At 50.7% G+C, this 23493-nt stretch overlaps 1 protein-coding gene across 4 annotated transcripts in view; it reads right to left on the bottom strand.

The window, feature by feature from the left end:
- Positions 1 to 23493, bottom strand: part of LOC112225753 (protein TANC2) — a 145353-nt gene that overhangs the window by 6902 nt on the left and 114958 nt on the right. For 2 of the 4 annotated variants that reach the window (XM_042307448.1, XM_042307447.1), the window contains exons 5-24: positions 23144 to 23292; positions 21193 to 21388; positions 20584 to 20823; positions 14058 to 14183; positions 12751 to 12786; positions 12046 to 12327; positions 11127 to 11248; positions 9188 to 9419; positions 8743 to 8993; positions 8336 to 8533; positions 7843 to 8174; positions 7535 to 7643; positions 7291 to 7413; positions 6958 to 7194; positions 6573 to 6758; positions 6399 to 6492; positions 6175 to 6308; positions 5889 to 6012; positions 5474 to 5649; positions 5142 to 5274 (exon numbers count right to left, since the gene is read on the bottom strand). In XM_042307448.1, coding sequence (XP_042163382.1) covers positions 5142 to 5274; positions 5474 to 5649; positions 5889 to 6012; positions 6175 to 6308; positions 6399 to 6492; positions 6573 to 6758; positions 6958 to 7194; positions 7291 to 7413; positions 7535 to 7643; positions 7843 to 8174; positions 8336 to 8533; positions 8743 to 8993; positions 9188 to 9419; positions 11127 to 11248; positions 12046 to 12327; positions 12751 to 12786; positions 14058 to 14183; positions 20584 to 20823; positions 21193 to 21388; positions 23144 to 23292 — 3480 coding nt within the window. The remainder of the gene's footprint in view (positions 1 to 5141; positions 5275 to 5473; positions 5650 to 5888; positions 6013 to 6174; positions 6309 to 6398; positions 6493 to 6572; positions 6759 to 6957; positions 7195 to 7290; positions 7414 to 7534; positions 7644 to 7842; positions 8175 to 8335; positions 8534 to 8742; positions 8994 to 9187; positions 9420 to 11126; positions 11249 to 12045; positions 12328 to 12750; positions 12787 to 14057; positions 14184 to 20583; positions 20824 to 21192; positions 21389 to 23143; positions 23293 to 23493) is intronic. The other 2 variants (XM_042307450.1, XM_042307449.1) reach the window with 1 other exon arrangement.

Raw genomic sequence — 23493 nt, 5'->3', positions numbered from 1 at the left:
GTGAGTAGGGAGGGAGGGAGGGAGTGAGTGAGTGAGTAGGGAGGAGGAGGGGGAGTGAGTGAGTGAGTGAGTGATTAGGAGGAGGGAGGGGAGGAGTGAGTAGGGAGGAGGGAGGAGTGAGTGAGTAGGGAGGGAGGAGGAGTGAGTGAGTAGGGAGGGAGGGAGTGAGTGAGTAGGGAGGGAGGAGGAGTGAGTGAGTGAGGAGGAGGGAGTGAGTGAGTGAGTAGGGAGGAGGGAGGAGTGAGTGAGTAGGGGGAGGGAGGAGGAGTGAGTGAGTAGGGAGGGAGGGAGGGAGTGAGTGAGTGAGGTAGGGAGGAGGGAGGAGTGAGTGAGTAGGGAGGAGGGAGGGAGTGAGTGAGTAGGGAGGATTTATTTAGTGGTGAGGAGGGAGGGAGGAGTGAGTGAGTGAGTGAGTAGGGAGGAGGAGTGAGTGAGTGAGTGAGTAGGGAGGAGGGAGTGAGTGAGTGAGTGAGGAGGGAGTGAGGAGTGAGGGAGGGAGTGAGTGAGTGAGTAGGGAGGAGGGGAGTGAGTGAGTGAGTAGGGAGGAGGAGTGAGTGAGTGAGTAGGGAGGAGGGAGGAGTGGTGAGTGGAGGAGGATTGAGTGAGTGAGTAGGGAGGAGGGAGTGAGTGAGTGAGTAGGGAGGAGAGGGAGTGAGTGAGTGAGTAGGGAGGAGGGAGTGAGTGAGTGAGTGAGTAGGGAGGAGGAGTGAGTGAGTGAGTGAGTGAGTGAGTAGGGAGGAGGGAGTGAGTGAGTAGTAGGGAGGAGGAGTGAGTGAGTGAGTAGGGAGGAGGAGTGAGTGAGTGAGTAGGGAGGAGGGAGTGAGTGAGTGAGTAGGGAGGAGGGAGTGAGTAGTGAGTAGGGAGGAGTGAGTGAGTAGTGATTTAGGGAGGAGTGAGTGAGTGAGTAGGGAGGAGGGAGTGAGTAGGGAGGAGGGAGTGAGTAGGGAGGAGGGAGTGAGTAGGGAGGAGGGAGTGAGTAGGGAGGAGGGGAGTGAGTAGGGAGGAGGAGTAGTAGGGAGGAGGGAGTGAGTGAGTGAGTAGGGAGGAGGGAGTGAGTGAGTGAGTAGGGAGGGAGTGAGTGAGTGAGTAGGGAGGAGGGAGGAGTGAGTGAGTGAGTGAGGAGGGAGTGAGTGAGTGAGGAGGGATGAGGGGAGTGAGTAGGGAGGAGGGAGTGAGTAGGGAGGAGGGAGGAGTGAGTGAGTAGGAGGAGGGAGGAGTGAGTGAGTAGGGAGGAGGGAGTGAGTGAGTAGGGAGGAGGGAGGGAGTGAGTGAGTTTAGGAGGAGGGAGTGAGTGTGAGTAGGGAGGAGGGAGGGAGGGAGTGAGTGAGTAGGGAGGAGGGAGGGAGGGAGTGAGTGAGTAGGGAGGAGGGAGGGAGGAGTGAGTGAGTAGGGAGGAGGGAGGGAGGAGTGAGTGAGTAGGGAGGAGGAGTGAGTGGTAGGGGGAGGGAGGGAGGGAGTGAGTGAGTAAGGAGGGAGGGAGGGAGGAGTGAGTAGGGAGGAGGGATGAGTGAGTAGGGAGGGAGGGAGATTGAGTAGGGAGGAGGGAGGGAGGAGGAGTGAGTAGGGAGGAGGGGAGGGAGGAGTGAGTGAGGAGGAGGAGGGAGATGAGTGAGTAGGGAGGAGGAGGGAGGGAGGGAGTGGAGGAGGAGGGAGGGAGTGAGTGAGTGAGTGGGGAGGAGGGAGGGAGGGAGTGAGTGAGTGAGTGGGGAGGAGGGAGGGAGGAGTGAGTGGGGAGGAGGGAGGAGGGAGGGAGTGAGGGGGGAGGGAGGGAGGTGAGTGAGTGAGGGGGAGGGAGGGAGGGAGGAGTGAGTAGGGAGGGAGGGAGGGAGTGAGTGAGTAGGGAGGAGGGAGGGAGTGAGTGAGTAGGGAGGGAGGAGTGAGGAGGAGGGAGGGAGGAGGAGGAGGAGGAGGGAGGGAGGAGTGAGTGAGGGGAGGAGGAGGGGAGTGAGTGAGTAGGGAGGGAGGGAGGAGTGAGTGAGTAGGGAGGAGGGAGGGAGTGAGTGAGTGGGGAGGAGGGAGGGAGGAGTAGGAGGAGGGAGTGGGAGGGAGGGAGGAGGGAGTGAGTGAGTGAGGGAGGAGGAGGGAGGAGTGAGTGAGTGAGGAGGGAGGAGGAGGGAGTGAGGAGTGAGGAGGGAGGAGGGAGGGAGGAGGAGGAGGGGGAGGAGGAGTGAGGAGGAGAGGAGGGTAGGGAGGGAGTGAGTGAGTGAGTAGGGAGGAGGGAGGGAGGAGTGAGTAGGGAGGAGGGAGTGAGTGAGTAGGGAGGGAGGAGGGAGGAGTGAGTGAGTAGGGAGGAGGGAGGAGGAGTGAGTAGGGAGGAGGGAGGGAGGGAGGGAGTGAGTGAGTAGGGAGGAGGGAGGGAGGAGTGAGTGAGTGAGTAGGGAGGAGGGAGGAGTGAGGAGGAGGAGGGGGAGTGAGTGAGTGAGGAGGAGGAGGGAGGAGGAGGAGTAGGGAGGAGGGAGTGAGTGAGTGAGTAGGGAGGAGGGAGGGAGTGAGTGAGTAGGGAGGAGGGAGGAGGAGTGAGTAGGGAGGAGGGAGGAGGGAGTGAGTAGGGAGGGAGGGAGGAGTGAGTAGGGGGAGGAGGAGTGAGTAGGAGGAGGAGGGAGGGAGGGAGGAGGAGTGAGTAGGGGGAGGAGGGAGGGAGGAGGGAGTGAGGAGGAGGGAGTGAGTAGGGAGGAGGGAGGAGTGAGTTAGAGGGAGAGGAGGGAGGAGTGGAGGGAGGGAGTGAGGAGTGAGTAGGGAGGAGGGAGGAGGAGGGAGGAGGAGGAGGGAGTGAGGAGGGAGGAGGGTGAGTGAGTAGGGAGTGAGGAGTGAGTAGGGAGGAGGGAGTGAGTGAGTGAGTAGGAGGAGGGAGGGAGGAGTGAGTAGGGAGGAGGGAGGGAGTGAGTGAGTAGGGAGGAGGGAGGGAGTGAGTTTAGGAGGAGGGAGGGAGTGAGTGAGTAGGGAGGAGGGAGGGAGGGAGTGAGTGAGTAGGGAGGAGGAGGGAGGAGTGAGTGAGTAGGGAGGAGGGAGGGAGGGAGTGAGTGAGTAGGGAGGAGGAGGGAGGGAGTGAGTGATTAGGGAGGAGGGAGGAGGAGTAGGGGGAGGGAGGGAGGGAGTGAGTGAGTAAGGAGGGAGGGAGGAGGAGTGAGTAGGGAGGAGGGAGGAGGAGGGAGGGAGGGAGGAGTGAGTAGGGAGGAGGGAGGGAGGGAGTGAGTGAGTAGGGAGGAGGGGGAGGGGAGTGAGTGAGTAGGGGGAGGAGGGAGGGAGTGAGTGAGTAGGAGGAGGGAGGGAGTGAGTGAGTAGGGAGGAGGGAGGGAGGGAGTGGGGAGGAGGGAGGGAGTGAGTGAGTGAGTGGGGAGGAGGGAGGGAGGGGAGTGAGTGAGTGGGGAGGAGGGAGGGAGTGAGTGAGTGGGGAGGAGGGAGGGAGGGAGTGAGTGGGGAGGAGGGAGGAGTGAGTGAGTGGGGAGGAGGGAGGGAGGGAGTGAGTGAGTTAGTAGGGAGGAGGGAGGGATGAGGGAGTGAGTGAGTAGGGAGGAGGGAGGGATGAGTGAGTAGGGAGGAGGGAGGGAGGGAGGGAGGGAGGTGAGTGAGTAGGGAGGAGGAGGAGTGAGTAGGGGGAGGAGGGAGGGAGTAGGAGTAGGAGGAGGAAGGAGGGAGGGAGGGAGGGAGGAGGGAGGGAGGGAGGGAGTGAGTGAGTAGGGAGGAGGGAGGGAGTGAGTGAGTAGGGAGGAGGGAGGGAGTGAGTGAGTAGGGAGGAGGAGGAGTGAGTGAGTAGGGAGGAGGGGAGGGAGGAGTGAGGGAGGGAGGAGTGAGTGAGTGAGTAGGGAGGAGGGAGGAGTGAGTGAGTAGGGGAGGAAGGAAGGAGGAGGGAGGGAGTGAGTGAGTAGGGAGGAGGGAGGGAGTGAGTGAGTAGGAGGAGGGAGGGAGGGAGGGAGTAGAGGAGTAGGGAGGGAGTGAGTGAGGAGGGAGGGAGGGAGGGAGGAGGAGGAGGGAGGGAGGATTGAGGAGGAGGAGGGAGTGAGTAGGAGGAGGAGGGAGGGAGGAGTGAGTGAGTAGGGAGGAGGGAGGGAGGGAGGGAGGGAGGAGGAGGGAGGAGGAGTGAGTAGGGAGGAGGGAGGAGGAGGAGTGAGGGAGTGAGTGAGTAGGGAGGGAGGGAGGAGTAGTGAGTGAGTAGGGAGGGAGGGAGTGAGTGAGTGAGTAGGGAGGGAGGGAGTGAGTGAGTGAGTAGGGAGGAGGGAGGGAGGGAGGGAGTGAGTAGGGAGGAGGGAGGGAGGGAGTGAGTGAGTAGGGGGAGGGGTGAGTGAGTGAGGAGGGAGGGAGGGAGTGAGTGAGTAGGGAGGAGGGAGGGAGTGAGTGAGTAGGAGGAGGGAGGGAGTGAGTGAGTAGGAGGAGGGAGGAGTGAGAGTGAGTAGGGAGGAGGGAGGGAGTGAGTGAGTAGGGAGGAGGGAGGGAGTGAGTGAGTAGGGAGGAGGGAGGGAGTGAGTGAGTAGGGAGGAGGGAGGGAGTGAGTGAGTAGGGAGGGAGTGAGTGAGTAGGGAGGGAGGGAGTGAGTGAGTAGGGAGGAGGGAGGGAGTGAGTAGGGTGAGGAGTGAGTAGGGAGGGAGGAGTGAGTGAGTAGGGAGGAGGGAGGAGTGAGTGAGTAGGGAGGAGGGAGGGAGTGAGTGAGTAGGGAGGAGGGAGTGAGTGAGTAGGGAGGAGGGAGTGAGTGAGTAGGGAGGGAGTGAGATGAAGAAAAGAACAGAAAGAGGCAGAAGTGAGAAGCTGTGGCCAAAAAAAGTGTGTCAGCAAAAGAAAAAGGTGCAACAGCAATGTCAGCAGCAGTAGGAGCAGAGGGAGGGGCCTCACATCCACCATTATAAACATGGTGGAAACAGAGGAGGGGGGTTAGTGGTGCCTGGGGAGGAAGGCATGGCGAAGCCTTGGTGAGCACCAAACCACATAGGGAAGAGATTCAGGTAGTAGTTGACAACATTCTAGGAGTCAATGGTCACTATAGTCCTACCGAGGGGAAACACCAGTATACTGAATAGAACTGTAACTGACTAAAGTTGTAGCTAAACCACTGAAGCTAAAGTAGAACAATATTGCACAATTAGAAGACAGTCCTTTACACCAGTGTTTTTAAATCTGTGTGTGACTAGTGACCTCTAGTCAGTTCGTACCCATCTTGGCTCCCTTCTTGAGCAGAGCCACCACCACAGAGGTGTTCCTGCAGCCCACGGCCCGGTCCAGAGGTCGCATCCCACTGTAGTCCACATGCTCTATCATCGCCCCGTGGTCCACCAGATACTGCACCTGGAGACAGACAGACAAGAGAGGGAAGATGGGAGTTAAAGGATGAAGAGAATTTGAGGGGGAAAATGAAGAGGAGGAGGAGAGAAAGAACAGAAGAGCATTCTACCTTCAGGTACTTATTCCAATCAACAACAGTGAACTTTCTCCGTGCTGCACTGCCATGGGGAGGTCATCAACGTGGCGACCAGCGACCACTTACCACTTCTGAGTCTCCGTAGAAAGAGGCCAGGTCCAGGGGGGTGCGTCCACTCTTATCGGCGTGGGCGGTGGCCGCGCCCCTCTCAACCAGGCAGCGCACCAATGGCATGTGCCCCTTCAGACACGCCCAGCTCAGAGCAGTCAGACCTTCCTTGTCCATCTGGGCCAGAGACGCACCTGCAAGAGGGGGTTAAAAGTCATGTTTCCATGACAGCCAGGGTCATAACATGGCGACTTGGCAGCTGTTTTTGTCCATTACTAAATATTACACATACTTTATGTATTTGCTACATGTTGCCCATGTGCAAGTCAAACCTACACTTGCAGTTGCCTTTGCACTTTTACACTAGGTACTCTGAACCAATGAGAGTAGTAGAGTGGGTGGTGGTGATGTTGAGGATGAACTGAACTCTGACCTTGTGCCAGTAGGAACTCCGCTGTGCCGAGGTGGCCCTCTGAGGAGGCCATCATGAGGGGCGTGCGGCCCTGCTTGTCTGCCATGTTGACGTCAGCTCCATGGTTCAACAGCAGGTCCACTATCTGAGGAGGAAGAAACCAGATAGCATATAGCTACGTTAGTATTTTTTGTCACCATTGTTCTCTATCATTGCTAGTAGTGTATTTTAATATTTCAAATTCAAGTTGCATGGCTTGGTGACTTGAAATAATAAATGGGTGAGAAATTCAAAAGTGCCCACCCACCTGCCAATGTCCCTGGCGCACAGCGCTGAAGAGAGGCACGATGCCCCGGCGGTTAGGCTGTCCAACTGCTGCCCCTTGTTCCAACAGCAGCCTGCACACATCCAGCTTCCCCCTGCCTGCTGCTGCAGTCAGAGCTACAGTGGGAGAGGGAGAAGCCAGGGTCAGTGTGGGTAAAAGCATTCCACAGACTTTGATACATACAAACAAACTAATACAACACGTACCAGTCTCTCCCCAGAGTGTGTCAAAGTTGTTGATCTGTGCTCGCTCCTCCTCCTCCTCATCCTTCTCTGGCAGGTCCAATAGGTAAGAGGCGATCTGTACAGGAGACAACATTCAGACTTAGTGTGTGTACGATGTGTGTGTGTGTGTGTGTGTGTGTGCACATGCGTGTGTACCTCTGTGTATCCCATGCTGGCCCCTGCTATAAGGGCCTGCTGGACAGCGTGACTCTTGGTGAAGGCTCCTTGGGGCTGTCCGTCAGGGTTCCAGTCACTCTGCATCAGGAACTTGACCACCTGCAGGTGTCCTCGCAGTGCAGCGTGCACCAGCGCACACTGACCGTTCCTGTCCAGGTGGTCCACCTACACACAGGGAGAGCGAGGGTCATTATACACATGCACACACACAGACGTCACATGCAGACAGTGTTCAAAAATACCTATTGGTACATTTTGCTACCAGAGAGTTATATCGTGTTGTGTAAATGCATCATAATGCTGTTGTAATAAACCTCAATTGCCAAAGTGAAGGTATGCACAGTAGTGGTGGTTGGTCCCTGACCTTGGCCTTGCATGCGCAGAGCGCAGTGACGATGGACAGGTGTCCAGCGGCGGCGGCGTAGCCCAGCGGGGTGAGGCCGCTGTCGGACTCCCCGTCTACGTGCGCTCCGTTCTCCAGCAGCAGGCCGGCTGTCTCCGCGTAGCCCAGGTGGGCGTGGACACACAGCAATGGGGCGTTGTTCAGAACCTCAGAACGGTAGTTAACGTTGGCACCGCCTAGGACCAACAAACGGCTCACCTAGAGGGAGGAGTGTCAGACATATAACCAATACACCAAACATGTAATGTAATAGTGCTTTGGTTAGGCCACTGCTGGTGAGAGTGTGTCCAGTACCTTGATGTTGGGTGTGTAAAGGTTCCTCAGTGAGGCCAGAGCAGTGGAGAGCCCCTCTGTGCTGTAAGAGACCCACAGCCCCTGCAGGACTGACGAGGAGACCCCAACCTTCTTACTCAGGCCCTGTGGAGAAGATAACAGTAATATCAACAACAGTGTTACTGCACAGTGGGTAGAACCTATTGACCCAGATGTTGGAGGTGTGCTAGCATGCTGTAGTGATTTTGTGGTGGTGTGTCGTTACCTTGAAGATGTGTGCTTTGAGGATGTGGTGGCCCAGCTCTATGGTCTGCTGCCGGTTCAGTTTGCCCTCCTGACGTGAGAACCAGAAGGCCAGGAGCGTGTGGCCACTCCTACAGTGACAGAGAGATGGCGAGGAGGAGAAGGGAGGAAGAAAAGAGGGAAAGTGGAGAAAGATAAAATGTAGAGAGAGGGAGAGAAATTAAAAACAGAAAGCTCCACAAATTCAAGCTTTAAACATTGATGTTCCAGGTACACACTGGCTTTGCAGAGGGTCTGTTTGTTCCTCTCAGGGGACCAGTGTCTCCCTACCTCGGGTCACAGAGGAACTTGGTCTTCTCCCCGTCCTCCCTCCAGATGAGCCACTCCCTGAAGGAGGGGTGTGTGAACATACGTGTTCCGTCCCTCCTCCGCACCAGGAAGGGCGACAGCAGCTCCAGTCTCCCCTGGAAGTCTTCCCAGTCCAGGGCGGGGCCTCGCACGGCACCAGCATTCACTGCCCCATACGCCTGCTCGTCCGTGAGGGGGTGGAGGGAGGCCACGGCCACGTTGAGCAGGGGGAGAGCACGCTCGAAGGACGACTGGGTGGGGAAACGCATGTTGAGCTGCAGCAGGTACACCTCAGCCAGGCTCACCGGCACCACCTGGGGGGAGACATGGAGAAACACCTCGGGTCAGTTTTGTAAGGAAACATCATAAAAACTTTCAGAGAGAGATAAACAGACAAACAGGCAGAGTATGGAACACAAGCAAAAACCTTGAGAGACATACAGTATATAGCTCCAGGACTGAGAAACAGACTCACCTTGAAGCTGGAGCTCTTGAGCACCAGGTAGCCCTTCTCGATGAGGTCCAGCGTCAGCTTCAGGTAGAGGTAGGAGCCGCGGCTCAGGGCCTTGAGGTGGGTGCTCAGCTTGGCGAAGGCTGCATTGTCCAGACGCCCGTTGAGAGACACGTTGCTCTGGATCTCAGCACTGCCCTGTATCCTCTGCAGCAGGTAGCCCTGCAGGTCGGGAAGAAAAAGGAGTTCAGCATCATGATAACTTGGGGGGGGTGTAATACTATCACCATGACCGCTTTTATCACAATAGTTGAGAATCGTTTTAAATCACGGTTGACTACTTTTACTACAATGATTGAGGTTGAAGTGAGGGATGACTATCAGAGAGTAAAGACGTCAGACAGATGGTTTGGTGTAAACCTGAACCCTACCTGCAGGTCCTGGTCTATGGCATCATTCTCCTCCAGGCGGTCAAGAGAGATACGGTGGAACGGGAGGGGATGTGTGATCTCCTGTAGGGAGGTCCTGACGGTGACCACCAGTTTGAGCCAGGGAGGAAAGCGTTCCATGGTCTTACACAGGAAGGAGGTGATGGTGTCGCCGTAGTCCGGCTTGTGGAACTCTGCCTCATTCAGCCCGTCTACTAGAATGATCAGGTCCTCCTCACACGCTATCTTCCTCTCTGATGAACACAAAGACAACAAGGTTGTTTATCAGGACAAGGAGTGGAAAGAATTTACTATTAACTACTGAGATGGGGCATTTTGTTGTTTTTTGGAAAACATGAATGGAGCTGGCAGAAACCCTGAGCGAAAATAACAATTTATCAAATGTACAGCTCCTGTGCAGTTCCATAAAACCTTGAACACCCCTGACCTCTGTGCAGGACGTCGAGGGGCTCCAGCACGCCCCTCCTGAAGGCATTGAGGGGGTCCTGGACACAGGAGCGCAGACTGAGGGTGCTCTGCAGGTGGGGCTCCCGTAGCAGCTGCTCCCTGTAGGCCATGAGCTGGGGTGCCCGGCACAGCAGAGCCGCCACGTTGTGGACAAACTCCGGCACCAGGCACGTGTATGCATTGTCCGCCTGGCAGTAGTGGTATGCCACCACCTGGGGGCGATAGAGAGTGTAAGTGAGATAACATTTTTTTTTAAAGATTACTTTTATATAGGTGATCCCATTGAAATTGAATTTTTTAAATTTTATCTAGATATCTCTGATTATCACACTTTATTTTTCCAAAGAGAGAGGTACATTTAACTGAATCCACAAGCATTTCGCTACACATGCAATAACATCTGCTAAACATGTGTATGTGACCAAAAAAATTGGATTTGAAGAGGGTGCAAAACAACCCACACAAATATATTCCGTCTTGAATCTTCAGCACATAACAATCAAATAAAACACGAACCAAACAGGCCTAGGTGACATTCTGTGCCAACTAACCACTATTATCTTTATGACACAAGAGAGTTAAAGCAGACTGAAGCACAGCTACAGATTGAGGCTTCATTAAAACATTGTTGAAAAACAATACCATGTTACATTATTCATTGAAGAGGTGGCTGTGTAGCTTGTTGTGACTGTCAGGTCTTTGTCTCTAGTGTGTCAGAGGAGTTGACTGGCACTAAGACCCTGGGGGTGGTGAAATGGTCCAGGATCAGATCATTTTTAACCCCCTTGTTGGATAAGGTTAGGCAGTCTGATCCTAGATCTGTAGTTGAATGTACAGTATAATACAGCGCCGCCTTGGATAGAGTGGACTTGGAGTGCTGAAGACTGGCTCCAACGTAAAGCTTCCCTCAGGAACATTTCAGACTAGATTAGAGAGCTTCACTCCGAAGGTCATACACAGATTCATAGCTGTATACTTCTGGCAACTGACATCCACAGGGATGTGTGTAGTATTTGTGATGCTTGTGTGTGGTAGAGTTGTGTGTAGTGTGGGTGTGTAAAGTGTGTGTAGAAAGTGTGTGTGTGGGTCAACCACTGGAGCAGGCTATCATTAAGAATACATGTGGCCGCTAAGGGGATCTAATGGCTCGGCTGGAACACTGCTCCCTGGGCCTATGCATATTTCATTAGGCCATAGCACAGAGAGACAGAGGAAACAAGATAGAGACAGAAGAGAGAGAGATGGGGGGGAGTGAGAGCTACCCTTTTGTTTTTCTGCTGTGTCTGCACAACACCACCAGTCATGAAAATGGAATGGAGAGAGAGATAGACAGAGAAAAAGAGACAGAATGAAGAGCCAGATTGGATAGCAGGAGTTGACAGTGGATGGAGGAAGAGGGAGAGAGAGAGTGCTAAGTGAATAAAGGAAGACATTAGCATCAGTGTTGCTAGACAGGATGGGTTAAGGACATAGGGAGAGAGCATGGAGAGAGAAAAGGATGTAGAATGAACAGAATGCAGATAATGGAGAGAATGAGAGAAGAGCGGCAGCGGATAGAGAGAATGAATAATAGAGTGAGAAGGGAGAGAACAAGGCCACAAGGAGGTCAGAGGGCAGAGACAGTTACCAGACCAGAGACGCTGTAGGAAAAAGCTGCTGACACTGAAGAACAAAGGAGCAGGTGAGCAGGCTTTGACAGCATCAACACACCTTCCCCCTTAGCAATGTCTCAATGACCAGTTAATTAGTTGAATCCGGGCCACGTTCAGTAAGGCACACCGGTGTAGAACGTTCAAATAAAAATAGAACATAGTGTAAACCAGACATGTACCTCTTAGCAAGGATTCACCCACCCAGTCAGGGGGTTTTGAATGGTACTTAAGACTACTGAGTGGTGTGGTGGTGTAGTAGTACTGTACCTGTGAGGCGAGCCGCCGTAAAGCCTCCTCCTGGCGTCTCCTCATCTCGGGGGTGCCAGGGCAGCTGCCCCCCAGGGTGCCATGGGAGTGCTGGGGCTGGGTGAGTGGCAGGGTCTCTCCATCTGAGAGAGAGTGAGAGAGTGAGTGAGAGAGCGAGAGGGAGGGAGGGAGGGAGAGAGAGCGAGAGAGAGTGTGAGAGGGGGGAAGAGAGAGGAGGGAGTTGAGTGCATTTACTGTATGCATTATTTACAGACACGAATGCTTTTTATACGCATCTTAAGACACACGCCCAGTGTCTAATGACTTTAAAATACTAAAGTATTTTTGGGGGGTATCTGTACTTCACTATTCATATTTTTGACAACTTTTACTCCACTACATTCCCCCCCCAAAATAATATACTTTTTACTCCATACATTTTCCCTGACACCCAAAAGTACTCGTTACATGCTGAATGCTTAGCAGGACAGGAAAATGGTCAAATTCACACGCTTATCAAGAGAACACATGGTCATCCCTACTGCCTCTGATCTGGCAGACTCACTAAACACAAATGCATTATGTTTGTAAATTATGTCTGAGTGTACCCCTGGCTATCTACATTTTAAAAACAAGAAAATGGTACCATATGGTTTGCTTAATATAAGGAATTTAAAATGATTTATACTTTTACTTATGTTACTTTTACCAATTCCATTTACTTTTGATACTTAAGTAAAGTTAGAACCAAATACTTTTACTCAAGGAGTATTTTACTGGATGACTTTCACTTGAGTAACTTTCTATGAAGGTATCTATATACCTTTACTCAAGTATGACTATTGGGTACTTTTTCCACCACTGCCCAGTACAACAGGCCCTTCTAGCAGCAGCCAGCATTGTTATACACACACACTCCTGTAGGACGGTATAAGCATACGTTTGGGCGAGGCGTGGGGGCTGTCCGAGGCGATCTGCCTCATGCGGTTGCCGTGGCAGCTGAGTGCCACCAGGCGGGAGATGATGGCAGTCTTGCCGAAGCCCACATTGCCCACGACAACCACACCTCGATTGGCTGCCGAGTCGTCGCCATGAAGACGGGCGTCCACTTCCTGGAAGAGCCACTCCCTCCCGGTGAAGAGCGAATCAGCTGTCAGGCTGGGCACCTCGAACAGAAGAGGCTTGAGGGCGATATCCGGGGGGCGGTAGGGGGCAAAGCGTACTGGAGAGAGAGAGGAAGGGGACAGATTACAGGTGAGGGAAAAGACACAGGACTTGATGTGTAGAGTCCACTGCACTGTCATTCCCTCAGTGCAACGTCAGCTTGTCACCCATAGAGGGGGATGTTCATCAGAATAACACACACCATGGGTGAACGCCACCATTGGGCTTCATACTAAGAACTACATAATGAAACAAAACTATTAAGTGTATGGGTAGATACTGCCTGTATATAACAAGTACATATGGTTAGCAGAGTGGTCGGGCAGGGGATTAGATAACATATCGTAGTAGAGGGATACTGTACTCCTACTAATACAGCACCACTAGTTTAATAAGCACATCATTATAACGTGGCATTAACTGATGTAGAACAGTATAATGCCTTATAATGGGAGAAGAGAAAGAGAGGAGCATCACTTACGTGAGTTAGATTGCCAGGCATGGCTGTAAGCAGAAGCTGAGGCAGAGGACAGAGGAGAGAGACAACGCAAGAGAGGAGAGAGAGACAAAGCATGAGAAAGAGAGAGAGAGAGAGAAATGGAAGGGCAGGGAAAGAGGAGGAGAAAGGGGAAGATGGATGGGAGGGTTGGTGCAGCTAGCTAGCTGAGGAGAGGGGATGGTGAGAGGGAGGGAGGGAGCAGGGTGGTGGGGAGCCACACCCAATATTTCATCCCTGATCCTAGGATGAAGCCTCAGACACATACAAATATCGTTTGAGCATATTTCTTGTTGTTGGAGCCCATGTTTTCTGTATATGCCTCAGAGCAGAGGTTGTGAGAGTGTGTGTGTCCAGTAGTTCTGTACTGAGGAGTAAGAAAGGCAAAGGTAAGGCGATATCTCTGTATGAGTTTTCATTCCCGGTGTGGTCTGATCTTAGGGAGAAAGTGCTGTGGTAAGCATGATAGTGTGACAGGCAGGGGGCTAAAAATACAGTCAGAGAGAGTGTAGGGAATAGAGTGGGAGGAATAGAGGGAGAGGTATAGAGAATTGGAGAAAGATAGGGTGTGTGCGTTTGTGTGTAAATATCTGAATATCTGTGTGTGTGTGTGCATGTGCAAGTCTGTTTGTGCGTGTTCATTGTGTGTTCAGTGTGTGTCTTTGCTAGTGTGAGTGTGATTTAAGCCTTAAAAAGCCTTGGCCATGAGTGATGGGACCTCAGACAGGACCCCTGCAGTGACAGATGAGCCAGGGAGTGGTGAGGAGCGAAGGTCGATAACATTGATCTGGGAGGGGAGACGGATTAAGGTGTACCAGGGTGTGTGTGTGTGCGTGTGGTGTACCAGGCCCAAAGGGAGGGTTACATCACCCAATACCAGGCAGAGATAGGGGTTTAGAGGGACTGAGTGCACCAAGTATGTCTACACGGATATACACTCATCATACTTACTAACACACTGATTTACAAGTATACTCCAAGACACACACAATCTCTCTCTCAAACACACACACACACACACACTTTGAGAGTGGTCAAGGTAGAGTGGGAGTAAATAGGAAGATGAAGCAGATTTAGCACACACCACAAAATTACCCCTCACAACTCCAGTCCCTAAATCACCCCACCTCCACTCCCTGACCCACACCCCAAATGCCCCCACCCCCATTTCCTCATCAATCTACACCCCCCCCACCAGTATCCCACACACTCAGATCCTAAACAAGCCCATTCAGATCCTAAACCAGCCCACTTATCCACCACACCCCCACCCAGAGTAATATGAGGCCTACCTCTGAGGTCGTGTCCGGAGCGCCCGGCCCCAGAGTTCTGACGGGGCATCCTGAGGGAGGTCCTCAGGGGAGTGTGTCTCTGCTCATCCAGGTAGGCCAGGTCCTCCAGGTGGGCCGAACTCGTGGCTAATGTGTGTGTGTGTGTGTGTGTGTGTGTGTGTGTGTGTGTGGTAAATGGGTGCAACAGATGAGAAGAAAAACAGAGTTAGTCAAACAAAGCCAGGAATCACTGAACAGCCTAAACCTGAATGCTAAATTGCTAATGCTAACGACAGACACCCTTGGAAATACACAAACATATCAGTTCCATACCTCCCCATTGAGATCCACTACGAACCAGACCCATTTGAAATCCAACCCAAAGCAAACAGAAGTGGTTTAAAACGGTCAGTGTCCAAGACTAATGTGAACTAATGTGTGTAGCTATAGCGTGGTAGAGTGTATGTGTGTGAGAGCCTGTGTGAAAGCGTGTGACCTCATACACACCAAACACACTTCCTTCCTCGGACGACCCCTTTTCCAGATAGTTTGTTTAGTTGTTCCCCTCTCTGTTAACAATATACCAAAGTCTAGAGCTCTTCCAGTTGTCCCAAAAACCACCGTCTTTCAATAGGGAGAAAAAAAAGAGTAGGAAGATAATGCAGTAAAGAGTTTTTATCTTTAGGATAAGAGCTTTATGGAGAATGACAGAGATAACCTCGTGTTACAGGGAGGGACTAACAACGCACCTCCTTCCTTCCTGTCAGGAAAATAATGTAATCCTGTTTTTTTTAATGGGCTTCAATAAAACCCTGCATACCCACATACCACAAAGTTGTGAACCACTGGGCTAGCTGGTGCTAACAACAATTAAATGGAAGAACATAAGTTCTATCCACCACTCACCTAAACTGCAACCCGTGATCTGTGTTACCTATGGCAGGGATCCCTCCCAGACTACTACCTTTCCACTGCAATACAGCTAAAACTGTAGCAGGTATGTGGCGAGTGGGATCTCAGATTTACGGTGGTTTGCGGGGACCTTGGTGTGGGCGAGCAGTTGTATTAGACTTCGATTTTAGATGAGTTTATTAGTCACATGCACAGGGTCGCAGATGTAATTGCAGGGTAAAGTGAAATTCTTAAGCTCAGAGCTCCAACAGTGCAGGTCAAAAAGACAAGTGAAACAATAATACAAATAACATTTGATCCTCTGCAGCAGAGGAAACTCTGGGTCTTCCTTTCCTGTGGCGGTCCTCATGAGAGACAGTTTCATCCTAGCGCTTGATGGTTTTTGTGACTCCACTTGAAGAAACGTTCAACTTCTCCAGATTGACTGACCTTCATGTCTTAAAAGTAATGATGGACTGTTGTTTCGCTTTGCTTATTTGAGCTGTTCTTGACATAATATGGACTTGGTCTTTTACCAAATAGGGCTATCTTCTGTATACCACCCTACCTTGTCACAACACAACTGATGGGCTCAAACGCATTAAAAAGGAAAGAAATTCCACAAATTAACTTAACAAGGCAAACCTGTTAATTGAAATGCATTCCAGGTGACTACCTCATGAAGGTGGTTGGGAGAATGCCAAGAGTGTGCAAAGCTGTCATCAAGGCAAAGGGTGGCTATTTGAAGAATCTCAAATGTAAAATATATTTGATTTGTTTAACACTTTTTTGGTTACTACATGATTCCATATGTGTTATGTCATGGTTTTGATGTCTTCACTATTATTCTAAAATGTAGAAAATAGTCAAAAATAAAGAAAAACTCTTGAATGAGTAGGTGTTTCCAAACCTTTGACTGGTACTGTACATATTTAAAACATAAATGATAAATGTCCATGGGGGTAGCCACTGCCATAGCTCATGGGGCTTGACGTGGAGCTACGGAGACATTTTCACACTCTACCACGTTGCTTAGGTGGAGTTGGGTTTGTGTTTTATGTATTTTTAATAGTCATTGCTATGTGAGAGATGTGCTGGGAGAGAGAGAAGGAAAGTGGGTGGAAGGCGTGCGTTTCTGCAGAACAGAATGTCAAGGCTCATAAGGTAGCCTCTCTATCAGTTGGAGTAATCTAGTGCATTTGAACCAGGAGATCAGAGCCATTTTGAAAGTGAGCTTGACTACATAGGATGAAAGAGAGCAGACAGAGACGAGAGAGGCAGGAGGTAGAGATTGAGGAGGAGGTGGTTGGAAGAGGAGGGCAAGAGAGAGGAGAGAAATAGACGAGCTAGAGGGAAAGGGGAGGGAGCGAGGTAGAGGTAAAGAAAGAGGATATATGGAGTGAATGCGGAGAGCTTCTCGTTCAGAGCCCAGTGTGGGTGGCTGCCCCTGCTCTGCTCCTGAGGCGTGTAGAAGGACAGCAGACCAGAACATCCCTACCTACTGCTTCCCTGCTCCCTCTGAGCAATGACCCTCACGGAATCTCTCCTCTCCTGTCAGTGGCTTGTGTGTGATTATCAAAGCTTTCTATACAGTCATTCAATCCACCATTTCACAATGTCCCCAGTTTACAAGATACCACAGGCTAGGGCTGTATTCATAAGCTGACATACTGTCTTATTTGACATGACAGTTGTCCCATTATCACTTTCAGGCTTGCAACTGGACTGAGTTATGTTGGGCAGAACATAATCACAACAATCATCTATCCCTACATGAAGTTTGGTGACGTCCAACAGAACATTGTCTCCAATTGGATGAGGAACTGTGGTGGCCTATTCCCCAGCTACCACCACAAAGTCCCAAAGGCCAAAGGATTGTAGCTCATATTATTTTCTATACTCCCACAGTAAACAGAGAGAACGCTCTCCCTCACCCTCCATTTGGCAAATCTGACCATAACTCTATCCTCCTGATTCCACTTACAAGCAAAAATTAAAATAGGAAGCACCTGGGACTAGATCAATAAAAAAAAGTGTTCAGATGAAGCAGATGCTAAGCTACAGGACTGTTTAGCACAGACTGGAATATGTTCCTGGATTCCTCCGATGGCATTGAGTACACCATCAGTTATTGGCTTCACCAATAAGTGCATCGATGACGTCCCCCCCCACAGTGACCGTACGTACATACCCCAACCAGAAGGCAACATACGCTCTGAGCTAAAGGGTAGAGCTGCCTCTTTCAAGGAGCGGGACTCTAACCCGGAAGCTTGTAAGAAATCCCGCTATGCCCTCTGACTAACCATTAAACAGGCAAAGCATCAATACAGGACTAAGATTGAATCAGACTACACCAGCTCTGACGCTCGTCGGATGTGGCAGGGTTTGGAAACCATTACAGACTACAAAGGGAAGCACAGCCGAGAGCTGCCCAGTGACACAAGCCTACCAGACAAGCTAAACTAATTTTATGCTTGCTTCGAGGCAAATAACACTGAAACATGCATGAAAGCACCAGCTGTTCCGGAAGATTGTGTGATCACGCTCTCCGCAGCCGATGTGAGTAAGATCTTTAAACATGGCAACATTCATAAGGCCGCAAGACCAGACAGATTAACATGACGTGTACTGCGAGCATGCACTGACCAACTGGCAAGTATCTTCAATGACATTTTCAACCTCTCCCTGTCTGAGTCTGGAATACCAACATCTTAAGCAGACCACCATAGTCCCTGTGCCCAAGAACACTAAGGTAACCTGCTTAAATGACTACCGACCCATAGCACTCACATCTGTAGCCATGAAGTGCTTTGAAAGGCTGGTCATGGCTCACAACACCATTATCCCAGAAAACCTAGACCCACTCCAATTTGCATACCACCCTAACAGACCACAGATGATGCAAACGATTGCACTCCACACTGCCCTTTCCCACATGGACAAAAGGAACACCTATGTGAGAAAGCTATTCATTGACTACAGCTCAGTGTTCAACACCATAGTGCCCTCAAAGCTCATCAAAAAGCTAAAGACCCTGGGACTAAACACCTCCCTCTGCAACTGGATCCTGGACTTCCTGACAGACCTCCCCCAGGTGGTAAGGGTAGGTAACAACACATCCGCCATGCTGATCCTCAACACAGGGGCCTCTCCGGGGTGTGTGCTCAGTCCCCTCCTGTACTCCCTGTTCACTCATGACTGCACGGCCAGGCATGACTCCAAAACCATCATTAAGTTTGCAGATGACAACAGCGGTAGGCCTGATCACTGAGAACGACGAGACAGCCTATAGGGAGGAGGTCAGAGACCTGGCCGTGTGGTGCCAGGACAACAACCTCTCTCTCAACGTGATCAAGACAAAGGAGATGATTGTGGCCTACAGGAAAAAAGAGGACCGGGCACGCCCCCATTCTCATCGACAGGGCTGCAGTGGAGCAGGTTGAGAGCTTCAAGTTCCTTGGTGTCCACGTCACCAACAAACTAACTTAAAAAAAAAGTGTTGTTATTATTGTAGCTAGGCAAGTCAGCTAAGAACAATTGATTATTTACAATGACGGCCTAGGAACAGTGGGTTAACTGCCTTGTTCAGCAACCTTTCGGTTACTGGCCCAACGCTCTAACCACTAGGCTACCTGCCTGGTCCAAGCACGCTAAAACAGTTGTGAAGAGGGCACAACCAAACCTATTCCCCCTCAGGAGAATGAAAAGATTTGGCATGGGTCCTCAGATCCTCAAAAGGTTCTACAGCTGCACCATCGAGAGCATCCTGACAGGTTGCATCACTGCCTAGTATGGCAACTGCTCGGCCTCCGACCGCAAGGCACTACAGAGGGTAATGCGTACGGCCCAGTACATCACTGGGGCCAAGCTTCCTGTCTGAGGAAGACCCTAGAAATTGCCAAAGACTCCAGCCACCCTAGTTACAGACTGTTCTCTCTGCTACCGCATGGCAAGCGGTACCAGAGTGCCCAGTCAAGGTGCAAAAGGTTTCTAAACAGCTTCTACCCCCAAGCCATAAAACTCCTGAACATCTAATCAAATGTCCACCCAGACTATTTGCATTGCCCCCCCTCCCCTCTTTTACACAGCTGCTACTCTCTGATGTTATCATCTATGCATAGTCACATAATAACTTTACCCACATGTACATATTACCTCAACTAACCGCCACCGCACATACTCTGTACCGGTACCTCCCTGTATATATATAGTCTCGCTATTGTTATTTTACTTCTGCTCTTTAATGACTTGTTACTTTTATTTCTTATTCATAATTTTTTTTAAACTGCATTGTTGGTTAGGGGCTCATAAGTAAACATTTCACTGTAAGATCTACACCTGTTGTATTCGGCGCATGTGACTAATACAATTTGATTTGTATGCTGCAGTGGGGAACTTGGGGCGCCGCACTCGTTCTCTCCAACATTCACACTTCTTTATCTCACTCCGCTCCCTCGTTACCAGGGTGCCTCCCTTCTATCTTTCTTTCTCTCTCTGTGTGATTCTCTCTCTCCATCTCCCCCTCCGTCTCTCCCCCCAGTCACCAGAGGGACTATGCCCATGGCTTTGATGTTTCAGTGCTGCCTGGGCCAAGCCTCTCCATGCCCGGTTTATCCTCCCTCCTTTTCCCTATCCATCTTTCTTATGCAGACTCCCCTCTCTCTCCACTAAACTAATGTTGCTCATTCCTTCCATCTTACTGATGACTAGAATCTATGCCACACATTCTCCCCTTTTCTCCTATATGTGTTTGTCTTTTTTCCTTTTCCTCTTTCTCCATTTAATCAGTGTCCCCCCTACTGTATATCCATCTGCTGGTAGTCCTTTCTCTCTATTCCTCCATCAGTGTCTCCCTCTCTTTACATCTCTATTCCTTTCCCTTTCTCTCTCCTGTATCAGTCTCCTCCCCCATTCTCCCACCATGCCCAGCTTTCTTCCCCGACTCTTCAATAAGCTTTGTTTGCACTTCACTCCTCTCAGTGGCCTCTTAGAGGGCATGTGTCAGAAGTCAAAAGACACAGGCCAAACAACGTAAACCCCTGTATGATCGACCCCTTAAACACTGCTAGCCCAGCTCCATTCATCCCACTGGATAGGCCAAGTCAGAGGTGAGGAGCTACAGGCTTTTTTAGAACCAGCTTGCTATGCTGCTTTTATATGCCCCGACATAGAGAGGACATTGAAAACACATGTTTGAACACTTTTAGGGGGATCTGTGGGGCTTTCCTCACCCTGAAGGAATGTTTTTACCCTGGCATCTGCGGTATTCACCCCCACCCCCAGGTACTGTGAGAACATTAACGTTCCCTATTTCCATTAAAGTTAATGTCGGAGGGGCACAGGGGGTTAAATAAGAGCACCTAAATGAGGTGGGAACACTCAGTCAGTCTCAGATGCTGAGAAGGGGGTCAATTCCAACTAAATATCACACATTTATGAAAGTAATATAGCCAAACCCTATGAGGATTTTCAATTCATTCTGAGTTTCAGGTCATTGTCTGAATGGAAATTGATATAGAACAGACCCAAACTTTCAAAGGGTAACGAATCTCCTACCTTTAGCAGCACATTCATTTGTATGCCACTTTGGCCTAAAAGTGTGCAATGAAATCTGTTAAACAAATAAACAAGAGGTGTGGCTGGAATAGTGACTCACCTGCCACAGAGTTGGGCCGGGGCATGAGGTAGAGTGGGATGGAGTGGGCCGTCTCCAGGCTCCTCTCTGGGATCTTGTTCAGGCTGTAGGTGGAGGCAGCCATGTTCTCATCTACGCGGTACAGGAACGAGTCTGTCCCCGAACACTTCTGGGTCTGCCACAGCTTCAGGCTACCCCGCGAGCCCTCCCCGTGCTTCCCCCCACCCCGGTCAGCATTCTCAGAGTAACTGGTCAGCGTGGCTGTCAGATAAAAGGTAGTTTAGACAAATATATACCGTGTTACAGTTCTTTAGAGACTCTGCTTAGTTTAAAACTGATTAAGGCCCATGGAGCAAGGAGAGTTTACTCTTCATTCAATTACACGCCTCAAAGTCAATGTTATAACAATAACAAAATCTCCCAACAGTAGAGCACATAAGGATATAAAGCAAACATATTTAAATACAGCTCATCCTATCACCTGGCTTTTCCAAAATGTAAAGAATTAAAACATGAGTATATCAAATTGTTACAGAAAACATGGCTTTCAGTGTAAACGTTTGGCATGCCAGGAAATACATGGGAAACATTACATAACTTCCACAAAGTAAGTGAGCGTCTGTCCCTCACCGATGATGCCGCTGTCCCTGCTCTCCAGGGTGGAGGTGGGGCTGGTGATGGAACCATAGGCGCAGTCTCTGGAGGCGTGATTCCCGGGGGCCCCTCCGGGGGGCAGTGTGGAGCAGGGGCTGCCTGCAGGGGGGGAGGCTGTGCTGCTGGCCAGGCTGGAGCATGGGCTGATCCGCTGGGTCACTGACATCATGCCCTGGTAGGGAGGGAGGAAGGGTCAGGTCTATACTGAAGTACAGCGATACACCGGACTGCATCAACCCATGAGAAATTATCAGGTAAATTAGCTGTGATTAAATTATGATAAGGTACATCCAGTTGACATATCTCATGTACTAAGTAGTCTACACACACGTGCACCCACACGCACGCACACACCATAGACCGACAAGACGAGAAAGAATGCTAGGATCAGCAATCATTGATACGGTCCTTGCCTGCCATATTATTCCAGTGCATGTGTAACCGTAGAGTCATCACTTTTTAATATCTTTTGATGACTCATGCAATTATTTCCATGAGTGAACCATTTTTTGCAATATAATGAATTCTAATTCAGTAGAATATCAATACGTTTAGTGAGCAAAGCAAGTAGAATAGATCCAGTTATACTTTGATCTATTGAGCAGGGGCAGGGAGAGAGAGAGGCAGGCCCACCTCCGGGCATGCTGGATTCTTATTCCAGACAATCTGTTCATCAATTATCCATGGCCCTGGCTCTAAATGAAAAACGAGTTGATTTGGACATCGGTCATTTGAAAATAAATCGGGAGATTAGTCAGAATAGCATAGAAATTCACAGGAGACCAGGATGTGAGCAGAGGTGTGAGTGACTTCTTAGGGAAGGTTTGGCGCAAGACAGAGGGCATCCAAGTATGGAATGCTCCTTGGTCATGATAACAACTCTGCTGTGATTCGGATGTGTTTAGGGAGGCTCCGTAGAAATGAATATAGAACGGGAGTTTCCCTCCCACCTAGCCTACCCAGACTGCTTGCGTGGGAGTGGCAGGCCTCTAAACTGGGACTTGAGAAAACCAGGGCTGGGTTTTTGTTACCACTGCAGTTTGGCACGAAGGACCGAACCAAAGGCATACTGCTGAGCTGTGTAGAACAAGGGGTGCATCTCAATAGTCTAAACAAGCTCTCCTCTCCTCGTCTCCTTCCACTCCTCTCAACAGATCAGAAAGACCGATAAAGGCAAAATGGGCCAGTCAGATCATTGCTGATGAAGGACACCAGAGGTGGAAGGCACTAGTTAAGATGCACCCAACGTGTGAAGTGTGGAAAGTGGGTCAGGCTTTAAGGCGGAGTCGCTCCAGCACTGTTGGATCTGCCATTGGATAGGCCTCCGTGGAGACAAGAGGATGTGGCATGCGGCGGGCAGTTTTCACGACCGAGGTAGCGGGTTACCATCCACTGGGCCTCAGCTGCCCTAGGTCACGGTATGTTGGTTCTGCTCTGCAGGAGTGAAGGAGAGCCTAGCGCCCCTCACTCCGAGCTAGGTTATCCATAACTCATAGGATTGATCTTCACAAACATCTTCTGAGCCGGCGCATAGTGGTGTCAGGGGCCATTGAGTTCGCCGTAAACAAATGACGTAATCTACAAAATGGTCCACTTGGTTCCGACGCTTAAGAGGCCTTGGAAAGTGATTTGCACATCCAACTGTTTGGGGGTGTGCTTCTATAGCTGTGGGGCCCTTATAAGCTGGACCACATTGTGTGTTGGCCACCTACAGTAGTGACTACTCATCTAGGAGAAAGCCTGCACTTTGTATCCTGATGCCATGATGGGTCTTTAAAGACTCCAAAGTATTGACAAACTAATAATAATATACTCTAACAGTGCATGACAGAAGGGTGTGTAACCTACCTGTCCGTGGTCGTGGTCGTGTTCGTCCATGCTCTTACTGTACTCTAGTGTGTGTGTAGTGTGCGTGTGTGTAACCTACCTGGCTGTCGTCGTGGTCGTCCATGTCGTACTGTGAGCCCGGCTGTCCCTCATTCATCTTGTCTCCCAGGAGGAAGCCCAAGCGCGTCATCAGGGTGTTGGCTGCCTCGTCCACAGAGGGAGGGGGGCCCAGCTCCTGGCTCTCCTCACCTAGAGGGAGAGTTGGAGAGATGGAGATGGGGAAGGAGGGCGAGAAAGGATTCAGGTCAACACCACAGTACAGCGATACAGATAGCAGGACAATTATGTATTGATCTGCAGCAGATTAAGCCTGAGGGGATCAATTCTCAATCCAGAACCATAATGAGGCAACTCCTTGATCTAGTCAAAGAGCCGTTTGCTTGCTCTCAG

Source organism: Oncorhynchus tshawytscha, linkage group LG27 (assembly GCF_018296145.1).
Source record: "Oncorhynchus tshawytscha isolate Ot180627B linkage group LG27, Otsh_v2.0, whole genome shotgun sequence".
Lineage (NCBI taxonomy): Eukaryota > Metazoa > Chordata > Actinopteri > Salmoniformes > Salmonidae > Oncorhynchus > Oncorhynchus tshawytscha.
Note: the sequence above shows the minus strand (reverse complement) of the source record. Positions and strands in the feature narration are given on the sequence as shown.